Here is a 19,079-nt window from a genome sequence, read left to right on the forward strand (position 1 = left end):
CACTGGGGGGCAGAGATGGAGGGAGAGGACACTGGGGGAGCTGGCACTGGGGGGCAGAGATGGAGGGAGGGAGACTAAGGGATGGTAGGAGCTGGCATTGGGGGCAGGAGTGGCTGACACTGCTGGGAAGAGGAAGGGGCAGCTGGGTCTGGGGGTAGGGAAGTCAGGGCTCTGGGACTCTGGAGGGCATGGAGGGAGCAGAGATCCGGGGCATTGGGGAGCAGGGAATAAGGGGATCTGGGGCATTGGGAAGCTGGGGTACTGGGGAGGATAAGGAACAGAGCTGATCCGGAGTTAAACATTTTTGCACAGGAAGAAGGCACCTAGACTAGAGGAAGGTAGCCTAGACCTTTATCTGCTGATTCAAACACAGTAGCAAATATACATTCTCCAGCCAACTGTTGCTTTGTACCCACTCACAACATTCCCATCATGTTCCAGAGTAGAATTAGCATTATATATAGTCTGACTTCATGGGATGCACATAAGTAGTACAATTAATAATGCTGGTGATAACTATTTAACAGGAGTTCCCTGACTTACGGACAGAAATAAGTTATGATTGTTTTTGCCAACCTAGTGTATAACTTCAGAGTTAAAATCTCATCTGAAGTCAGCCTGTGTAATGGAGAAGAATTTAATCCTGACCGCTGAGAGACTGTGTGGGTTTATGTTTTAAATGGGTTTTGAACAAGACTCAAACAAAACATCCACACCAGTCAGGGGAACTAAGGTGAGACTACTGCTGGCAACAACAGTGATCAGAAGTGCCTGTGGCTGGCATGCTTTTGATCCCACAGTGAAATACAGCCTTGTGGACCGGTCTGTCTGAAAGCAGGAGCACTACATAAACAGAAACAACAAATCTGCAAATCAGCTCATGTAGTTCAGGACATGCTACAAGAATGGTAGGGGGCTGCCTTCCAAGTGGGAAAGGAGGAAGGCATTACTTATTAGGTCTGTGCATCTGACAAATTACTTAGCAATTTCTGTTTTGTCTCTTAGGCTGTAAAATGCAATAGGTAGGAACTGTCTTTTGTGTTTGTATAGCATTTAATCCAACAGAGACCCAGTTGCTCCTGAAGCCTCCAAGCTCTGCTGAAGTACAAATAATAAAGAGCACAGCACTAAGAAAGGGTTGATTAAAATCATTTTATTTTCAGGGTTATAGCAGTTCTCTTAACATGCTTAGAACACAGCCTGGTTCTGTCTAGCTGGGGTAGAACCTTTCGAGCTATCATTATGCAGAATTTGTGTGTGTGGTATAAATTTTGTTATGTGCACAGAGACGTGCAGATGTGCACCATCAGTATAAAAGCATGCTGCCAGCTGTGGGTACTCTGCTAATCAGCTGGACAGTATTTGCATCTTTTCTGGGTAGCCTCAGCTAACATAAAACATAGTTGTGCTGCAAGATCTGGTCTTGGTGTAAGCTTAGATGTGACTGAAATGTTTCCCTTTCTGGGTGAACAGACACGAATGGCAGCGAGTGAGTGGACAAGGACATAGAGGAGGCAGGGGTATTACAGACTGAGTGGAAAATACACAGATAAAGTAAAGAAAGGCCCAGCAACTCAATGGGACAAAGTCCGTAAGAGCAAGCAGTCAAGATAACGCTGACACCAAACCCAAACACAGTATGTTAACTTTCACTGAGTACAAGTTGTTTAGAACAATTTCTTTACAGGTTCCCTTTAGAGCTGGTCTAGCTGAATGTGCCTGGCTTGGAACTCCTGTTAGAAAGCCTGCCTGGATGAGCTGAGGGGGGGTATTATTCTTTTATACATGTATAGAGACTGATAGAGGTCCCTGGTTGTGGCTTTGGACAGGTGGACAATAGAGGAAATAAAATGCTATTGAACAGATATGGTGATACATAAAGGGCACAATGGGAGGAGGAGGAGGAGGAGCTCCTCCCACCTCTGCTACTGACTGGCTGTTTGACCCTGGTCAAGTCACTTCACAGTCCCGCCCATCATTTTACTTTTTGGTGTTGCCAGAGTTCATAGAAGCCCAGCCCTTATGCTAGGTGCTGTAAAATCCAATAATACAAGCTGTGCCTCAAAGCACTTCCCATGTAAACATAAGCCAGGAGGACAAAGTGCCACAGCAATCAGAGGCGAGGGGACGGCACCAGTGAGACACTTACAGCCAATGTGCTTAGCAGTCAGGGCTCACCGGCTGCCTAGCCATTACTTTAGGCACCCTGGCAGAAACGAGTGCTAGCGAAGTCCTGCCCTGGGCCTCGGTTTCCCCAGCTCCAAAAGGGGGCTCAGATCTTCACCTTCTTCCCCGACGCCCGGGCTGAATTTGGCATAACAATCAGCGCAGCAAACCAGTGCAGTGCGGGGAACAGGGCAGCAAACGCGAAGCGAGAGCCGAGCTCTTTCCCCTGCAGGGTTAACAGCAGCCGCCTCTCCGCCTTCCCCGCCCGGCCCGCTGCCATTGGCCGCCTCTGTCGCCTTCGGTGAAAAGCCCCGCAGTTAGCACTGCCGCAGCGGCCGCTTCCTGGGCAGGCGGCTTTCGAGGCGGGGGAACCCCCCTGGATGTTTCCCTTTCGCTTTGCTGAGCAGCTCCCCGCGGCTCAGCCCCGGCCCGGCCTGCGCCCTTTGCAACAGGTGGAGACCGGGGTGGCCGGCCAGCCCCGAGCACGGGGCCAGCCCGACGTTAGCAGCTTTGTCGTGGCCCCTGCGCCGCCCCGAGGAGAAGAAGCGGACCGGCAGCCCGGCGCTGGAAGGAGGGGGCTCGGGCAGCCGCAGGTTTGTGAGCCATCGCGGGGCCGAGAGACTCCGCAGGGGGGGGCAGGCTCGTCGGGAAAGGGGACTGGGAGCGACGCTGGACCCTGGAGGGGACGGGAGCCGCATCAGGCCTGGGGAGTGTCTGCTTCTATGGACCTGCTCCCGCAGCAGCGGGCCAGGGCAGGGGGAAGGCAATAGCCCAGAGCAGAGGTGGCTCCCCGCTCCCTGCCAGGGCAGAGTGGCCACACTGGCAGGGGGAGAGGAAGAGAGCTGGGGAAGGGGGTTCCCGGACCCTGACAAGGAGCACTGAGGTGTGCAGTACAGGGGAAGTTGAAGAGGGTCCCAGGGAACAAACCCTCGGGAATCCGGCCTGGAAAGGGGCCGCCCCTGCTCAGATAAAATGGGAACTGGGTGGCCCAGCTGCTTAGTTGGCATAAATTATAGCCCCTAGCCCACAAGTGGGCCGAGGGCAGAAAGGGCCCTGGCGGACAAACACCGCTTCCCCGCTGGGGGCCAGGTGCTGGATAGAGTTCAGATCTGTGTAGTTCCAAGGGGCCAAGCTCCCAGGCAGGCAGGATTAGTTCTTCAAAAGAGCCCAGCCCACTGAGCGCATCTGATTGTACTTGTCACAATGCGAAGAGTTGGTCCCTGGGTGCTGAGCGCTTCAAATAGCTCCTCCTTCATTGTGGTGGCGAGGTGGAAGGAGAAGCTAGCCCTGTGTGTGAGAGTGATGTGGGGAAGGCCTCTCTCTCTCTGCCCCTCGCAGGGGATTTTGATATTTTTAGTATTTTGGTTTTCATGACGAATAAAAGCAAAATCTGGAAATATTCCACCCAATATTCTACCTGGTGGGCTGTCCTGGAGCTTTGCTCTCCAGCCTCCACTGCTGATCACCTCATGCAGGGTCTACAACCTGCAGCTCTGGAGCTGCATGAAGGTCTTTCAGGATTTCTTAGTGGCTTCCACCGCTAACATTGTAAAGTTTAAAAAACCAGAAACCCTCCTGGTTATTTTCAATAAACAGTACACATCTAAAAGCCCAACAATGAACAGCTCCTACCTAATAGCAAATGATGTGTGATCTCAAAGTGTTGGCAAATTCCCCCTAGCATCCTCCAGAGAGAGAAGGTTTGGGGGTGAAAGTCAGGAAGCCGGTGGTACAAACACACATGTAAAGTGTGAGGAAATAGAATATGTAAACAGTTTGTCCTGCAGCAAACTCATATCACATTACAAATCATTGTGTGCGCGCTGTTTTGAAAAGAGGGGTTACAGAAAGCACCGTCTGATGTTATTTATTGAGGACTGTCTCATATTCACCTGCATTGCAGCTCTTGAATTATTGAGTTTTTTACCAAATTGGGAAAAAATAGCTCTTCTTGCTGTTTTGGTTGCTGACTCCTGACCAAGTGGCACGCAGAGCTGCCAGGCTTGAAATGACTCCAAGAAATCTGCCTGGTGGGCTGCCCTAGCAACCCTGCTCTGCCTCTGAGGCAGGCTGCCAAAAAGCCAGATGAGGAAGCAGGCATGTGTCAAAACTCAGTGGAAATTTTTCTGCATCCATGGAACCTTTTGATGAAACAGCAAAAGCTGATTTTTAAAAAAAAAAAAAAAAATTCATTTGAATTTTTCTGACCAGAGTTAGCTGACCCCTGCTTCCCCTTTGCAGTGGATTTAGGGCTGCCAACCTGGCTTATTCTTTCTATTTATTTAATTTATTTATTTATTTATCCTGATTTACTCCCTACTTTTCCATCAGTCAAATGCAAATCCTTGTTTTATTAGGAAAATACACTACATGGCAAGAGACGTGTTATGAAAACGCATTCGTCTGTGTCTATGCCAGGCTGCCTCTTGAAGTAAGGCATCTAAAAGATACATACAATAAACAAACAAGTACAAAGGCAAACTCTGAAGTGTGTGCCTATCCAATTGATCTCATGCCCAGCACGTACACATTTCAAGTTTGATAACGGTTTAAAGATCTGACCCACTAAAAGGAGAAGAAAACAAAAATCCATATCAGAACACCAGGAAGTATTCAAAAGGTTAAGGAAAAAAAGATGAAAAGGATGAAGTTTAGGTGCTGTAGCCCAACTATTAAATGTAAATCTTTATAGGCTATCTTGTCTCAGCCTACAACATGTTTATGCAAATGAAAAGTTTTATTTGGGGATTAGGTAGATTGTTTTTCTTAAATGCAGCAGTGGCATCCTGTTTTTAGTTCTGCAGCAAATCACATTGCTAAATGGAATTCAATGCATTAATTTACTCAGTCCTTCCCCTGCCCATCTTTCTGTCCACCAAAATAAACCTTGATGTTTACCCAGAAAAATTAAGAATTCTTTTGCACTCCTTTGCATCTGCTTTATGCTCTGGTGATAATAAACACTGATAAAGTCCCAGGTTAAAAATAAATAAAATCAAAACTGAAAATGAAGGGCTTTCAGAGGAAGAGCCTGGTGAAAGATGAAGGTTATTCCTGACCGCTTTAGTCTTAAAGTACATTTGGACCCAAGACAGTTGACATTTAACATTATGAGGTTGGCATAAGAGAGCTGGAAGGTAGCATGAGCAGCCATTGGGGAGTTAATGTAGGAAAGCAAGAGACTCACATTCATTTTGTGCCTTTCGTCTGAGGACGTCGCAGTGGTTCGTAAAGTTCACATAACTGCAGTTCCCATATTACAGCTAGGAAAACAAACTCCCACAGAGGAAGTAGCGTTCCCAGAGCAGGTCAGTGCCAGGACCAGACCTTAGGAGGCCAGCTTCATTGTTTTGGGTTCCATGTACTAAGAGCAGCCCATGTGCCTGATGGTGGAGCTGCCTCTGCTTTTGCAGCATCTCTGGACTGGAGACGTAGCTGTTTAAACATCCTAGTGAGCAGGCAGAGGGGAAAGAGAGAAAATGAAAGACTGGGGTGGGTGTGCACACGCACACACAGATATCCATCGTATTCGCCTCAAGGATCCCATGTGCTGCCCAGCTCCTCTATCGATGACAGGCTAGTGCAGGGGTCGGCAACCCCTGGCATGCACGCCAAGAGTGGCACATGAACCAATTTTCATCAGCATGCAAGGCGAGAGCTCAGCCCTACCTCTCCTCCCCCATGCAGCCAGAAGCTTGTGGATAAACAAATGACCAGCCGATGCTACCAACCACTATCTAAACGGTAAAGCTCTGAATCTTTATTTGTGAATAATGCTGCTGTATGTAGGACTATTTGTGACTTTAAAAAGTGTCACCAGCACTCGGACCCTACACAGAGGTCAAATTGTGGCACTCCGCCTTGGAAAGGTTGCCGAGTGCTGGCCTAATGGACCAGTCATTAGTCCCCTAAACTAGAGATTATGGATTCAAGTCCTACCTGGGGAGCAAAGGCCTCCATCTTTCCTGTTGGTTTGAAAGGCTTTTTTTTTTTTCCCACCGGCCTGCAAAGGAATAAGCCTCTTAGGAAAGAGAACGACAGCTGCACCAGGGGGTGAGCCAGGCAAGGTCATTAAATCCTCTTTCACATGCATGAGCGAAGGGCCAGGCCAGTGATTAATGGGGCTGCCTTTGGTGCAGGGCAGGGGTCAGGGTGGGGGAGAGAAAAGGACATGGGGAAGGAAAGGCTGAGCCAACAAACTGAGGAAGAGGAAAGAGCTGAAGAGTTCTGCAGAGAAAAAGGAGGTAAACCTCTCAGAGCTCCCCAGCTTCACCTCGGGAGGTGCTAGCTATTGTCATTCCCTGCTAACTGCTAGGCATTGTCCACAACCCAGATGGAAACTGGCCAGACTGATTAGTCACATAAAACCCAGACACAGGGTTGGACTGCAGGGGCTGGGTTAATCTCCAGCCTAATCCTCCCTGACCACCTTACTCCAGCTAGGGTCACCACTGTTACTTGTCTCAAAGCACCATTTAGCCTATAGCTGTGAAGGTCAAAGTCTCTGTGGCCTCAATGCCAGCTCCCTTATGTTGTTGTCACCCTTGACCTGGAGGAAGAGGGGACTTCAACCTCCCTAGCCCATCCCTCCTTGGCCTTTCTGCTGAGTCTGCCTGGAGGGCATATCTCTGATGGACAGCCCAGACCCCTGGAAACTGGTGTGGCATCACCAGAGGCTCCTGGCCTCTGAGGGCCATGCACTGGAGATGGAGGTCTGAGGAGCAAATCATTGCACCATCAGCACCATCCCATAGCAATGCCAAGTCAGCCAGTTGGTGATGGGTCCACTAGATGCGGAGGTCAGCCTGGCAAGTTCATCTCTTTGCCCCCTTTTTTTTCCCCAGCTGGTACTACCGATCTCTCATCCCTCATCCTATATCGGCAATCAACCTGTCTCCCTGGGTGCTGCTGCGTGCGTGGGAGCAGGGCGCTGGGAACAAGGCAGTCCCTCCTTTTGCTTTTTCCTCCCGTTCACCAACCAATCTGCTAAGTTAATCATTGACCCAGGTGCTCTCCAGAGAAACCTAAGCTCCTGGTGATAATTACCTTGGAGGAGCAGGAGGCGTGTGGAGGAGACTCAGAAAAAGAGCCAGGAACTTATTAAAACTAAGAATTCCAACAAGCTGCGGCCCGTGGCTCAATTTCAAAGTTCCCATGCACCCCTCAAGCTGTCTGTACAATGCTTGCTTTGCTATAAGCATTCCCTGTGCCGAATGGTTGTCATAAAAGGGATGGGGGGGGGGATCCCTTTCACGTGTCTTTTATGTACCTGCTGCAGGTTGATCCTCTCTAATTTGGCACGCTCTTGTCCAGCAACATAGTGTGGCATGATTTTAGTTAACCAGATGACCACTTATCATGGAGGTTGTCAAACGCAAGTTTCCCGTGGTCCCATCAAGTTTGTTTCCAGCTGCCAGTCCTGGCTCTCAGTGTTCTGTGCTGTTCTTCAGCTGTAATTTACCCCTAAGTGTCTCCTAAGAGCCCAGGAAGCAGTGGCAGTATTGGTAATGCGCTAGACAATATTGACTTCCCGTTGTTTGGCACTGGTCAGATCCTGAGGGTGCCAGATTAGAGAGGTTCAACCTGTATAAGACTGCTCCTACCTTGTGTGCCTTAGAAAGGTGAAGTTATTCAGGGAGGGGATTGGGTTGCAGACACAGACCTTGTAGTGTGATGTACGCAGGAGTAGCAGCTGTGCTGTGGAAGGGAGAGTGTTGCACATGGTACAATGGGATAGTATGGCAGAGGAGCAAGCCGAAATAGCATTGCAAATGGGTACTCTGGGCACCTGGCAGATGCCAAACAGGTGTTACAAAAGAACAGCCACACTGGCTCATGCTGATGGCCCATCTACACCATTATCCTGTCTTCCCACAGTGGCCAATGCCCTCTTTGAGTGATCCATCCCATTGGCTGCTCCTGGCTTGTAGCAGTCGGAGACGAAGGATGCCCAGAGCATGGGATCATAGAATCCTAGGGCTGGAAGGCACCTCAGGAGGCTGCCAAGTCCAGTCCCTTCCCAAAGCAGGATCAACCCCATCTAAATCATCCCAGCCAGGGCTTTGCCAAGCCGGGACTCAAAAACTCTAGGGATGGAGATTCGCACTTCGCATCTCCGATCATCTTGGCTAATAACTGACAGATCTATTGTCCATGAACTAAGCTAATTCTCTTTTGAACCCTGTTATAATTCTGGCCTTCACAGCATTCCCCTGGCAAGGAGTTCCACAGGCAGACTGAGCCTTAGCTTCTTAGAAATGTCCTGCACAGAGAAGCCCAATGCAGAGGCTGCACGTGGAGAGCCGAGTTGGGCTGATGGTGTGCTGTGGAAGTCCATCACTCAGACCAGCAGTTCTCAACCAGGGGTATGTGTACCCCCGGCGCTATGCCAGGCTCTTACAGAGGGGATGTTAATTCAGTGCTTCTCAACCGTTTTATGAATTTAAAAAATTGGACTTATGTCATCTAATATTTTTATTTATGGTTTTTGCACATTCATTAAGTCTGATGGCAAGTTTATTGCCTATAGGCTATTTCTTCCAATCCACCAGTTACAGTTAAGTTGTTGAAACCAAAATGTTGCAAAGGTAGGGAAAAAAATGGTGTGTCTGAAAATTGTAGGTACTGGGGGTACTTAATTTTTTTTTTTTTTTTAAAAGAGGGTATATTATAAAAAAAAGTTGAGAAACACTGTCTCAGACCATCCCATTCAAGCACAGCTTGTGGGGGTTGGGAGCAGGGCGTGCTGGCTTTGTAAGCCACACTGTGAGACTCTGGTTGATGGGCCGAGGGAGTTAAGATGGATCCGATGCCAGGCACTGGCCCAAAACCTGCGTTACAACAGCTCAGATGCTCTGTCTGACTTGAGCCTTGTGAGTAAACTGACTCGGATGAGATTTCTCACGGCCACTCACACTATTGTCTAGCTCTGGAATCTCTTCCGCTGGGGCATCAGGCTTGATGCAGGGTGGATTGAGGACTGACCTGCAACCTCCCAGTGCTGAAATCCATGTCAGAGGGCTTGGACATGCCTCAGCTCTTGCCCTTGGGCAGCGCTGCTGAACAGGTATGTCACTGCAAACCCATCAGGCTGCTCTTCCTCCTCCCTAGACTGCCAGGTCTCAGCACCAGGGCAGGAAACCCAGCCACAGTGTGTCCGCCTCTGGGATGGCATCCAAGGCCCTGCAGGGGTTGAATGAGCCCTCACGCTGACATTGCGGCTTTGTTTTGGAAACCGATGCGCGGAAGGAAGCCAGCAGTGGAACAGAGCTCTCTCTCTCTCTCTCTCTCTCTCTCTCTCTCTCTCTCTCTCTGTGTGCGTGTGAGAGAGAGAGAGAGAGAGAGAGAGAGAGTGAGAGCGAGTGAGAGAGAGAGGTGGGACTGCTTTCCACAGTGTAACCAACAGCCAGGAAAGCTGCCCGGTGTCCGCTGTGTTAGGTGACTGGAGGAAAGGATGATTAATAACGGCCCTGGTGCGGGGGATGTGCTCACAGGGAAAAATAATCATTTCCCACTGAACTGGAATAGGCAGACAAAAGCTGCTTCCGGCTGCTGCACTCAGGAACAGCACTCGAAATCACAGGGTGATTAGGGGCTGTCACCAACTAGGGCAGGGGTCGGCAAAACAGCAAGAAGAGCCATTTTTTTCCAATTCGGTAAAAAACTCAAGAATTCAAGAGCTGCAATGCATGTAAATGTGAGACAGTCCTTAATAACTAACCTCAAACATTGGGCGGATAAGCCATGAGAGAAGCTGCAGATTCCAGCACTGCCCATAGAGCCTCAATGCTGCTGCTAACCACCATCTCTCAGGATGAAAAGGAGCCATGTCAATACAGGTTCCTATGCATGTCTAGAAAAACACTTCATACAAAGTAAATACGGGCGCACGCACAGATATGTATACACAAAGCTTCTATATAAAATAACTTATTACAAAGCTATATGGAAATGAAGGTTATATATGGAAAGACTTAATACAGAGGTTATATGGAGGTGGTCCACACTCCTATGATTAATACAGAGAGGTATTGATAAGGGAGCCAGACATGCTACAGAGCCAGAGTCCATTCCAGCAGGTTACAGAAACCCAGTTCAGGTTCTCTCCTACCTTAGGGGCCTCTCCCAGGGTTGGTCTAAGTGTCCTGGCTTGCTTTCAATTCCTTATGGACAACAGCCCTGGCTCAGCCCAGAATCCAACCTGCCATTCCGCACCCCCAGCTTTTCAAAGCAACTTCTGCTTTTACAGGGTCAGTACTTGAGCCCAGGAGCTCCTGTTATCTCCAGCTAACTTTCCAAGGTCTCTGAATAATCCTCCCTTCAGTTGGAAAAAACCTCCCATTCCTATAGCATTGCTTTGCCTGGTACTGAAATGCAGCTACCTCTGGGATGAAACTGCTCATTCCTTACCTACTGAGTAAAGGCTGCATACACAAAAGGCTCCATGTCGCTTCTGTAAGGCAGTAACCATACATCAGTAAGCACCCATTATATAGGCTCTACACAGGCACTCAAGTGTTCCATGTAGGTGAAGCCACCAGAATAGGGCTGCAACGCTACCACATGCTATACAGGTCCTGTATGAGAAAAGAATGCAGGCACTATATAGGTAAATGCTCCAGACAGATACCATAAGAGGTCTGGTTCCATATGGCTTTTGTATGACCAGCTGGGCCATATCTAGATAGAGGCACCATAAGAAATGTCAGGTCCCACCTGAAAGGTCCTGCACCATGGTGCCCATCTGCCTACAGAAGCCCTGCCTGTCTGGACATTCTGCCTGCCCTGTTAACAGCCCTTTCCAATCTCATGCTGGATTTATTGCAGGTCTCTCTTCCTGCCGATGTCTCTGTCAAGCCTTGCATGGCCCCCGAGAGACGCACCTCCTGCAGCAGGCCACCAGCTGGCGTCCCCCCCAACTCCTCCTCCGACAGCGACTCCGGCTGCGCCCTGGAAGAGTACCCAGCCGCTGCAGTGGACGCTGCCCCAGCACAGGTAGGAAGGATTCCTTCTTTGGCACAGCAGCTGCTGCTGCTTGCCCTCTGCAGGATGCCTGCAAGATGATAGCAGACACTTTCCCCAAGCATCAGAGCACGGGCGGATCAGGCCAACTTTGCTGCTTCTCCTTCAGCAAAGCATCCCCCTTCTCTGGTGCACCTCCCTGTCCCAGCTGTCAAGGCTTCTGGGAGCCATCACATCACTTATCCCTTAATCAGCTCTGCCACTGCCATGCCTCCCCTGCAACTCCCGCGTCAGCCCTGCAGTGGCTTCCGCCCCACGGCAGGCAAGAGGGCTGAAACCAGGCCTGTGGCAACCTCCCATTCCATCACTCAACTGGCTTACCTGGAATAACCCCACAGAGAACGGCATGCAGAAGCCAGAGCAGGGCAAACGTTACAGCAGTGGGGTACAGCCTTGCTGGGCTTTCTGGGGTGCTTGTGCAAAGGAGCAGCTTTGATCCAAGGCTATCAACATTATGCTGAGGGGCACAATGCCAGAAAGCCCTGCCAACGCGTCTATTTCAGGCCAGGCTTCGCCAGCAAGCAGGCTGCTAACATGAAACAAAACGTGCAGGCACAGTCTGGGACAATCTAACTCCCGTTACCTGGGACCCAGTTCAGGTCCATGCCCACATCTGCATTCTCCTTTCACCTGACACTTAAAGCGGGCCAATGAAAGAACTCAGGTTTGCTTCGGAGCAAAGGCCCCATGCAGTGTTTCCTGGAAGCTGAGTACTTGTGCAGCCACTCAGGAGAGATTCAGATGCCACCCAGAAGATTAGCTGAGCGCCCACAGCTAGGTTTTAGTTTCTCCTGATGGTGCATATTCACACATGCCTCAGTGCACATAGAAAAATTTATTCCACACACAATTGTAGTCTGTGCTGATTTTGCTAGTGCTTTTTATGTAGCTTGTTGTAAAACTAAGCAATCTCCAGAACAGTGTTTCTTAAACTATGGTCCCTGGAACACTGGTGTTCTGTAAACAACTGACAGATGTGCCACGAGCGTTGGGAAAAATGCTCGACTGGTCTATATTTGTTGATATTAAAACCTGATACAATGTTACTTCTTCATTGCTAGGATACCTGATTCAATGACTTCATTTTGTTTTGTTGTATGTTGCTGTTTTGTTTTATGTTTTGGTCTGACAATTTTTTTTTTTTTTTAAGAAAATGTTCGTAGGTGTTCCGAATTAAAAATATTATTGTTTGGTGTTCCGTCATCTCAAAAAGTTTAAAAAACACTGCTCTAAATGAGCTGATGTAACTCTTGTGGCTACTTCTACATGCAGAGTCATTTCAGTATACCTTGGTATCCCGAAATAGCTACTCTGTGTCTTTGAAACATGCTTGTTATTTCAAAATATTTTTCTGATAAAACAGGCGTGCTATTTCGGCATCCCTGTAGTCCTCATTGCAGAACGAGTAAGGGATCCTTTGAAATAGCACATTATTTCAACAGCACCAAATGTCAAAATAGCCTATTTTGAACTTTAACATTTTGAAAAGTCTTAGAATTCTTAGCTTTAGAAAATTGCTGCAAAAGATAGTGTAGTAACAGTGACCCCAAAACACATTTAAGAGGTATAACACAACAATGCCACCAAGAAGGGAACAAACAATCTCTAATCATATTGTGTTGAGGCAGCTGGAAAGATGCAAAAGATCAGGGGACTTGAAAATAACCTTACTAGAAATATATACCAAAAGGAGGAAAGGGTGAGGGTTGGTGTGAGAAACAGTAAAAGGTAAAGATACAACTAGCCTAAGAAATCGTAGGGGAAATAAGACCATCTGCGGAGTGGATGTAGGCTGTCAGCAGCCATCTGCAGCTCTTGGTAACTGACTCTCTGGATTTGTTCTGTCCTTACTGTTAAATCAATGTGTCTGCTCACCGCTGATTTATCTGAAGCTTGTTACTGAGTTAATCCAAACTCACAAGAACATCTCTCCCTAAATGTATCCATTATTGACCAATTATGAACCCTTGATTTGTCATTAATGACATCTGGGAAATATTTTCACGTCTTTGTCTGTGTGAATTCTCCAGGTACCTTTGTGCTTCCACTCTCTGTCAGCAGACACGGTCCCTGCTGCCATCCAGAGACGACTCCGGGTCAGATCTCTCCTTCAGCAGCTGCCCCCACAGGACTGCGATGTAAGAAGGACCGTGGGATTTCCCACAGGGATCCTTTATGCCGGTTGGGGCTCACATATCCACCATTCCCCAGTCTCTCTCTTCCATAACTTGCAGGTTTTATCACCTTCTGCTTTGCCGGCCTTAGGGGGAACCCCCATATCTTCCCCATGTCCCTCTGTCCTGGAGCGCCCCATTCCTCTAGTCCTTCCGCTCCAAAGACAGCACGGATGCCCCTCAGTCCTGCTTTGCAGTCCTCCCCCCGTGTGCCATACCTGGGATTGCCCACAGTCAGCCCTGCCAATGCCCTTTGATCCCTGGCCTGCCGCTGCTCCTGCGATTCAGCTCCCTGGATCTCGGAAGCAGAGGGAGCCAGTGACACCTACTTCCACACTGGCTGTACGATGTGGCCGTGAGCCCACAGTGGCTGGTGGTGTGACTGCTCCCGCCAGGGATGGCTCTAGCGGCAGGCAGTCGCTGTGGCTCCCCGCCTCCGGGGAGCGATGCATTGCTCCGCCGCTCAGCTGAGTTTCTCCACTCCTGCTTGGCCAGCCGGCCCTTCTTGGGCTTGAATTATTATTTTTTCTGATCAGCCACGTGGGCTCGAGCCGCACACCAAACTCCTGGAGCTTGTGCTTATGTCCTGATGCAACGTCCATGGTCACAACAACCCTTCTGCATTTGAGCACTGGGTTGCAGGGGTGAAAAACACACACGCACATGAGCGTGTGCTCCTGCTGCTGTGATACCACCTTCAGATTCCTTCCCAGGCCAGGTACTGCCCTGCCCTTGGGGAGGAGGAGAGGAGACAACTGCAAGCATTTAGTGCCCATCGCCAGCAGCAGTCCCTGGGGCAGGGATTTGCATGTCTTGTGCCCTCCGCCCGCCTTTGTGAGAAGGTAAGATGTTGTCTTGCCCTTTCCAACCTCCTGTTCCCAGGTCAAGCCTGGGGTCCTTCAGCTGTGCCCTTTCCCCACCCTGTCAAGGCCATCGACTGGCGAGCTCACAGGTCCCTGGCAGGGTTCCCTCTAATTTTTTACATCCACGGGTGGAATAAATGTTACGTGCACCACCTGTAGAAACACAGGCTGCCAGCTGTGGGCGCCCTGCTAATCAGCTGGGCAGTGCCCCAATTTCTCCTGGGTGCCCAAGCGCCAGCTGACAGGAAACGCTGGTCCCTCAATGAGTCTCAGGGCTGACGATATCCATTTGCTTCACAGTGCGGCAAGAGGCTGAACACAGGGGACCTGGGGGTTTTTGCAGCCCAGCTGGGGGATCGGTCCTGCTGGCATCCCTCTTGCTTTGTCTGCCACTCCTGCCACCAGCCTCTGGTGGACCTTATCTACTTCCACCAGGACGGGAAGATCTACTGCGGCCGGCACCATGCGGAGCTCTTCTGGCCACGCTGTGCCTCGTGCGATCAGGTAGGCACACAAGGGAGCATACCGGCACCAGGGTGCTGTGTATGTAGCGTCCCACTGTGGTGTTGCAGGAACTGCTATGCTCCACTAAGCCTTGGCACCCCTTAGTCCGATATCCCTGCCTTACAACCCCAGCCCCTTGGCCCATCTACCCGTCTCCTGGCTCTGGCAGGCAGTGCTTAAAGGGAGCTGAAGACGCCCAGTTGTACAGTGCCGTCCCTGCTGGGTATGCAGGCATCAGGAGGTCCTTCTTGACCCCGCAGTAACTTTCGCCCTGAAGCATGAGGTTGGGTCACTCCCATCTCTGCGTCAGAACTATGCTCACGTCCCCTCAAAACTGGCAGGGGAGTGGTTATAACCAGCGCGCCTGCTAATCTTTTCCATCTGTGTGGAATGAATTTTATGTGCACCGTTGTGTGGGAATGTGCACCCCCAGGAGGAACAAAACACCTCGCTGAGGGTGTTCTGCTAAGCAGCTAGGTGGCATCTGACTCTATCCTGAGTAGCTGCGCCAGTGGGCAGCTTTCAGGGAACCCACCCAGATCCAAATGCTCCACGCTTGGGGGTTCTGTCTCCACCTTTGCTGCCTGGCTGAGATCTCCCTTGTGCCTTTTCCCACCAGCTGATCTTCACAGAGCAGTGCACAGAGGCCGAAGCCAGATGCTGGCACACGGAGCACTTCTGCTGCCTGGAGTGCGACCTGCCTCTGGGGGGGCAGAGGTACGTCATGAAGGGTGGCAGGCCCTGCTGCTGCAGCTGCTTCGAAGGCCTCTACGCGGAGCTGTGCCAGGCCTGTGGCGAGCTCATTGGTAGGTAGCAGGCAAGCCTGGCCTGGTTCGGAGCTCAGCAGTTGTGCCAGCCATCGGCAGGGGCTCAGGACAGCCAGAGTTCCAGGGCAGAGGGTTAGAATGAAGGAGCCGTGGGCATGGGGTGGCCCCATCACGCCCTCACAGGGGAAGGAGGAGGGTCGCCTCCTTACAGCTGTGTGGAAGCCGCCTCTCGCTCACTGTGCTGTCCCCTCAGGTGTCGACAGTGAACAGGCCACTCACCAAGGCCGGCACTGGCACGCCCGGGCCTCTTGCTTCTGCTGCAGCCTGTGCCGGAAAGCGCTGCTAGGACAGCCCGTCACATCCCACCACGGCCTCCTCTTCTGCTCTGAGGCCTGCCATTTGGAGAAGGCGGCAGTGTCCTCCACAGCCTCCGACTCCTCTGACTCCGCCTTTGTCTCGGCTCCATCTCCCGACTCCACACCTGTCTCCAGGGCCAGCAGCGAGGGCAGCAGGAACACCCCCAGGCCTGGGGGCTCCCCTCCAGCTCCAGCCATGGGTGGCAATTCCAGAAAACAGAATGCAGAGGCGCATGGTACAATCACAGCCAATTCACTTTGAAAACCAGGGGTGGGGGGAGAATCTGGGGCAAGGAGAACTTTGAACCAGGACCATCAGGACAGTGAATTCACAGACACTTCCCTTAGCAGCCAGAGAGCAGGGCATGGCCTCCAGCCAACATGTAATTCCAGGGCTGGCAAGAGCCTTCGACTGTACCCCCAGTCATGTCACTGGGCTGGCTAGCTGGTCAGCAGATCCAAATTGGGCCCATGGTCTCTACATGACAGACTAGCGTATCGGGCCTCATATTGGAGAGGTCCAGAGAAGAGGAAGAAGAATGATGAAAGGTCTAGAGAACGGGCTGAGAGGGAAGACTGAAGAATTGGGTTTGTTTAGTTTAGAAAAGAGAAGGATGCGATAGCGGTTTACAAGTACCTGCAAGAGGGTTACAGGGAGGAGGGAGAAAAGTTGTTCTCCTTGGCCTCTGAGGACAGGACAAGCAGCAATGGGCTTCAACTGCAGCAAGGGAGGCTGAGGTTGGACATTAGGAAAAATTTCCTGTCAGTGGTTAAGCCCTGGAATAAATTGCCTAGGGTGGTGGTAGAATCTCCATCATTGAAGATATTTAAGGGCAGGTCAGATAAACAGCTGTAGATATAGATGATGCTTGGCCCTGCCGTGAGGGCAGGGAACTGGACTTGATGACCTCTCAAGGCCCTGTCTAGTTCAAGTGTTCTTTGATCATCTCCAGCAACCACTGCTGTGATGGGGTAAGATGTAGGGTGGGAAAAATTCTGCCCTGATTGATGCTGTCCCATTGGCTTCCATGTATACACTGAGGTGGAAACTGGGTGACAGGCGTTATCAAGTGTGGGGAGCAGGGTGGGGAGGAATAAATTTTACATGCACGGAGGTATGACCAGATGTGCCCCACCAGTAGAAACGCATGATGGTGGCAGTGGGCACTCTGCTAATCAGCTGGCAACATTTGCCTCTCCCGTGAGCAGCTGCTCAAGTGCTCAGCTTACAGGGAATGCTGGTGGAGAGGGACATGTTCAGCTCCTTTCCCTTCTCACTGTCCCCTTTCAGAGATGGATGACTGCCCCCATCCCTCCTGCATGTGCCCTGCCTTCGGAAGCCAGCCTGGCCATGGAGCAGCCTTCCAGGAGAGGAGCAAGGGAACGTCCTACCCCCATGCACTGGGAGAAGTGGCTGCTGCTTCCTTGGGACCGGAACAATTCTCTGCCTCCCTGCCCAGCCAACCGGTTCAGGAGGGCTCTGGGCCCTGGGGTGACCAGCTCGCAGGGAGCGGCAGAGCCCAGCACTTTAGAATCAGTCCATCCCCCGACCCCAGTTCGGCCTCACGACAGCGTCTGGTCCCACCGGATGGCACGGAGGAAGGAGATTGCTGGTGCCCGACCTGCTCTTCCTCCTCGGACTCTGACTCGGAGCAGGAGGGTTTCTTCTTGGGGAGGCCGATCCCACGGGTTGGGGCAGCCTGCCCGGCCCTCCCTGGCAGTGCAGTCGGGAGGAGAGCCAGGCTGCGAGGAAGCAGCAAGCACTGCAGCATTTCCTAGCGCTGGGGAGGCTGGGCAGAGCGCTGGGGCTTCCATACAGCATGGAGGGGCCAGAAGCGGGCAGGCAGCAGGAAGATCTTGTCTGGTGCCAGACAGCCAACCCTGGCGCACAGGACAGCAGCAGCAGACTCCTGGCAGCAAGTGGGGGGATGGCCCGTGATGGGGAGGCCTCAGCCCCAGCCCTTGGCTCCCTTGCATTTACAGATGGGCCAGGAACCAGCCCGGCACTGGCAGAGAGGAGCCTCTGGGGCCCTTCGTTAGCAGCTGGAGGGGGAGGCATGCGGCAGTGGTACCAGCCGCGCTCCCTCCAGCAGCCCCCAAGTGGGGATAGCTCCAGCACGCGGGCAAGGGAAGGCACAGGCTGGGGGGAACTCTCATCCCTCTTACCAAGGAGAGGAGGGAGCGGCCGGGCTGCTGGCTCCCCAGAGGCCGTTCTCCTGTGAAAGGCTAATGCGGGGGGGGTCTGCACAGGGGGTGTCTGTTCCTGCCATCTGGCTCTCGGCCCCGCCCAGGTTTTCACATGCACTGGTGGGCTCAGAAGGGCAGGACGCAGGCGGGGGTATGGCCCTGCCCTGCCTCCCCAAGCACTTCCCATGGACGTGAGTGCAGGGGGGCGGTGCCACCCCTTGCCCACTCCCCTCCCCATACCACACGGCAGGGAGCTAGGGGAGCTGAGCCAGCAGTGAGTGCAGGGGTGGGCCCAACGCTGCTACCTTCCTGCTCTGCTTCTGTGCCATCCTCTGCCGTAGGCGGCCCTGAGCGCCCCCCCACTCACTGGGGGGCAGACACCAAAACCTCCAGAGACAGCCCAGCCTGTACAGAAAGGGGTGCGCATTTGGGGGCAGCATGGGCCCTTTCCCCATCCCACTAGGACTTTGCAAAGATGGACCCAGGACCTTTCAGCTCAGGCACAGCTTGCCAACCCACGGAGAAGGCTGCCAAGGACGACTACCAGACTTGAGAGAGAAGGAGGGTTCAGAAACCCCAGAACCAAACTCCTAAAGGGCCAAGGGCAGTGAGGGCTGGAGCGTGAATCTGCCAGAGATTGGTTCCTAAGCTTCCCCAATAAAGCTCCACGTGGGCCTGAAAGGGATCGCTGTGCAGGTATGTGAAGCAGGTCCCACCCAACTGCACCCCAGGGGAGGAGAGAGCCTCACTGCACTACAGAGCAAAGCAAGCAAGCAAGCAGCTGGTCCTGGGCGAACTCCTTCCCCTCAGGGCACATCCACACCAGGCTGCAGTACTGGCAGTACTATGGCCCTGCAGCACTGATGCTGCCCACATCCATGGAAGGGAATTGTTTCCAGCGGTTTAGGTCATGCATTTCCCAGAGAGGCAGCAACTACGTCAATGGGAGGCTCCTTCCGGTGACCTGCTTCCATCTACGCAGCAGGTTAGGCCAGCCTATGTTTTAGGCTCGCACCAGACCGAATCCGCTGGGGTGGAATA

At 51.7% G+C, this 19,079-nt stretch overlaps 1 protein-coding gene across 2 annotated transcripts; it reads left to right on the top strand.

Moving 5' to 3' along the window:
* The first annotated feature begins 1,195 nt into the window (after window positions 1–1,195).
* Window positions 1,196–18,793, top strand: PRICKLE4 (prickle planar cell polarity protein 4). Of its 2 annotated transcripts, XM_074977681.1 has the most exons (8): window positions 1,196–2,759; window positions 10,993–11,160; window positions 13,218–13,325; window positions 14,075–14,203; window positions 14,525–14,728; window positions 15,348–15,534; window positions 15,749–16,087; window positions 17,143–18,792. In XM_074977681.1, the coding sequence occupies exons 1-8, from the start codon at window positions 2,547–2,549 to the stop codon at window positions 17,628–17,630; spliced, it is 1,836 nt and encodes a 611-aa protein (XP_074833782.1). In that variant the 5' UTR covers window positions 1,196–2,546; the 3' UTR covers window positions 17,631–18,792. The 2 variants fall into 2 exon arrangements, with proteins under 2 accessions (XP_074833782.1, XP_074833783.1); XM_074977682.1 differs by lacking the exon at window positions 14,075–14,203 and having other exon boundaries at window positions 17,143–18,793.
* The last annotated feature ends 286 nt before the right edge of the window (window positions 18,794–19,079 follow it).

The sequence above is a fragment of the Carettochelys insculpta genome, chromosome 26 (genome assembly GCF_033958435.1).
Source record: "Carettochelys insculpta isolate YL-2023 chromosome 26, ASM3395843v1, whole genome shotgun sequence".
NCBI classification, from domain to species: Eukaryota; Metazoa; Chordata; order Testudines; family Carettochelyidae; genus Carettochelys; species Carettochelys insculpta.

What these genes read in the sequence shown, in the direction of transcription:
- PRICKLE4 (XM_074977681.1), top strand. Translation starts at nt 2,547, where the DNA reads ATGTTTCCCTTTCGCTTTGCTGAGCAGCTCCCCGCGGCTCAGCCCCGG. An exon ending in TGGACGCTGCCCCAGCACAG is followed by an intron (nt 11,161 to 13,217) that starts GTAGGAAGGATT and finishes TGAATTCTCCAG; the next exon opens with GTACCTTTGTGCTTCCACTC. An exon ending in GGCCTGTGGCGAGCTCATTG is followed by an intron (nt 15,535 to 15,748) that starts GTAGGTAGCAGG and finishes CTGTCCCCTCAG; the next exon opens with GTGTCGACAGTGAACAGGCC.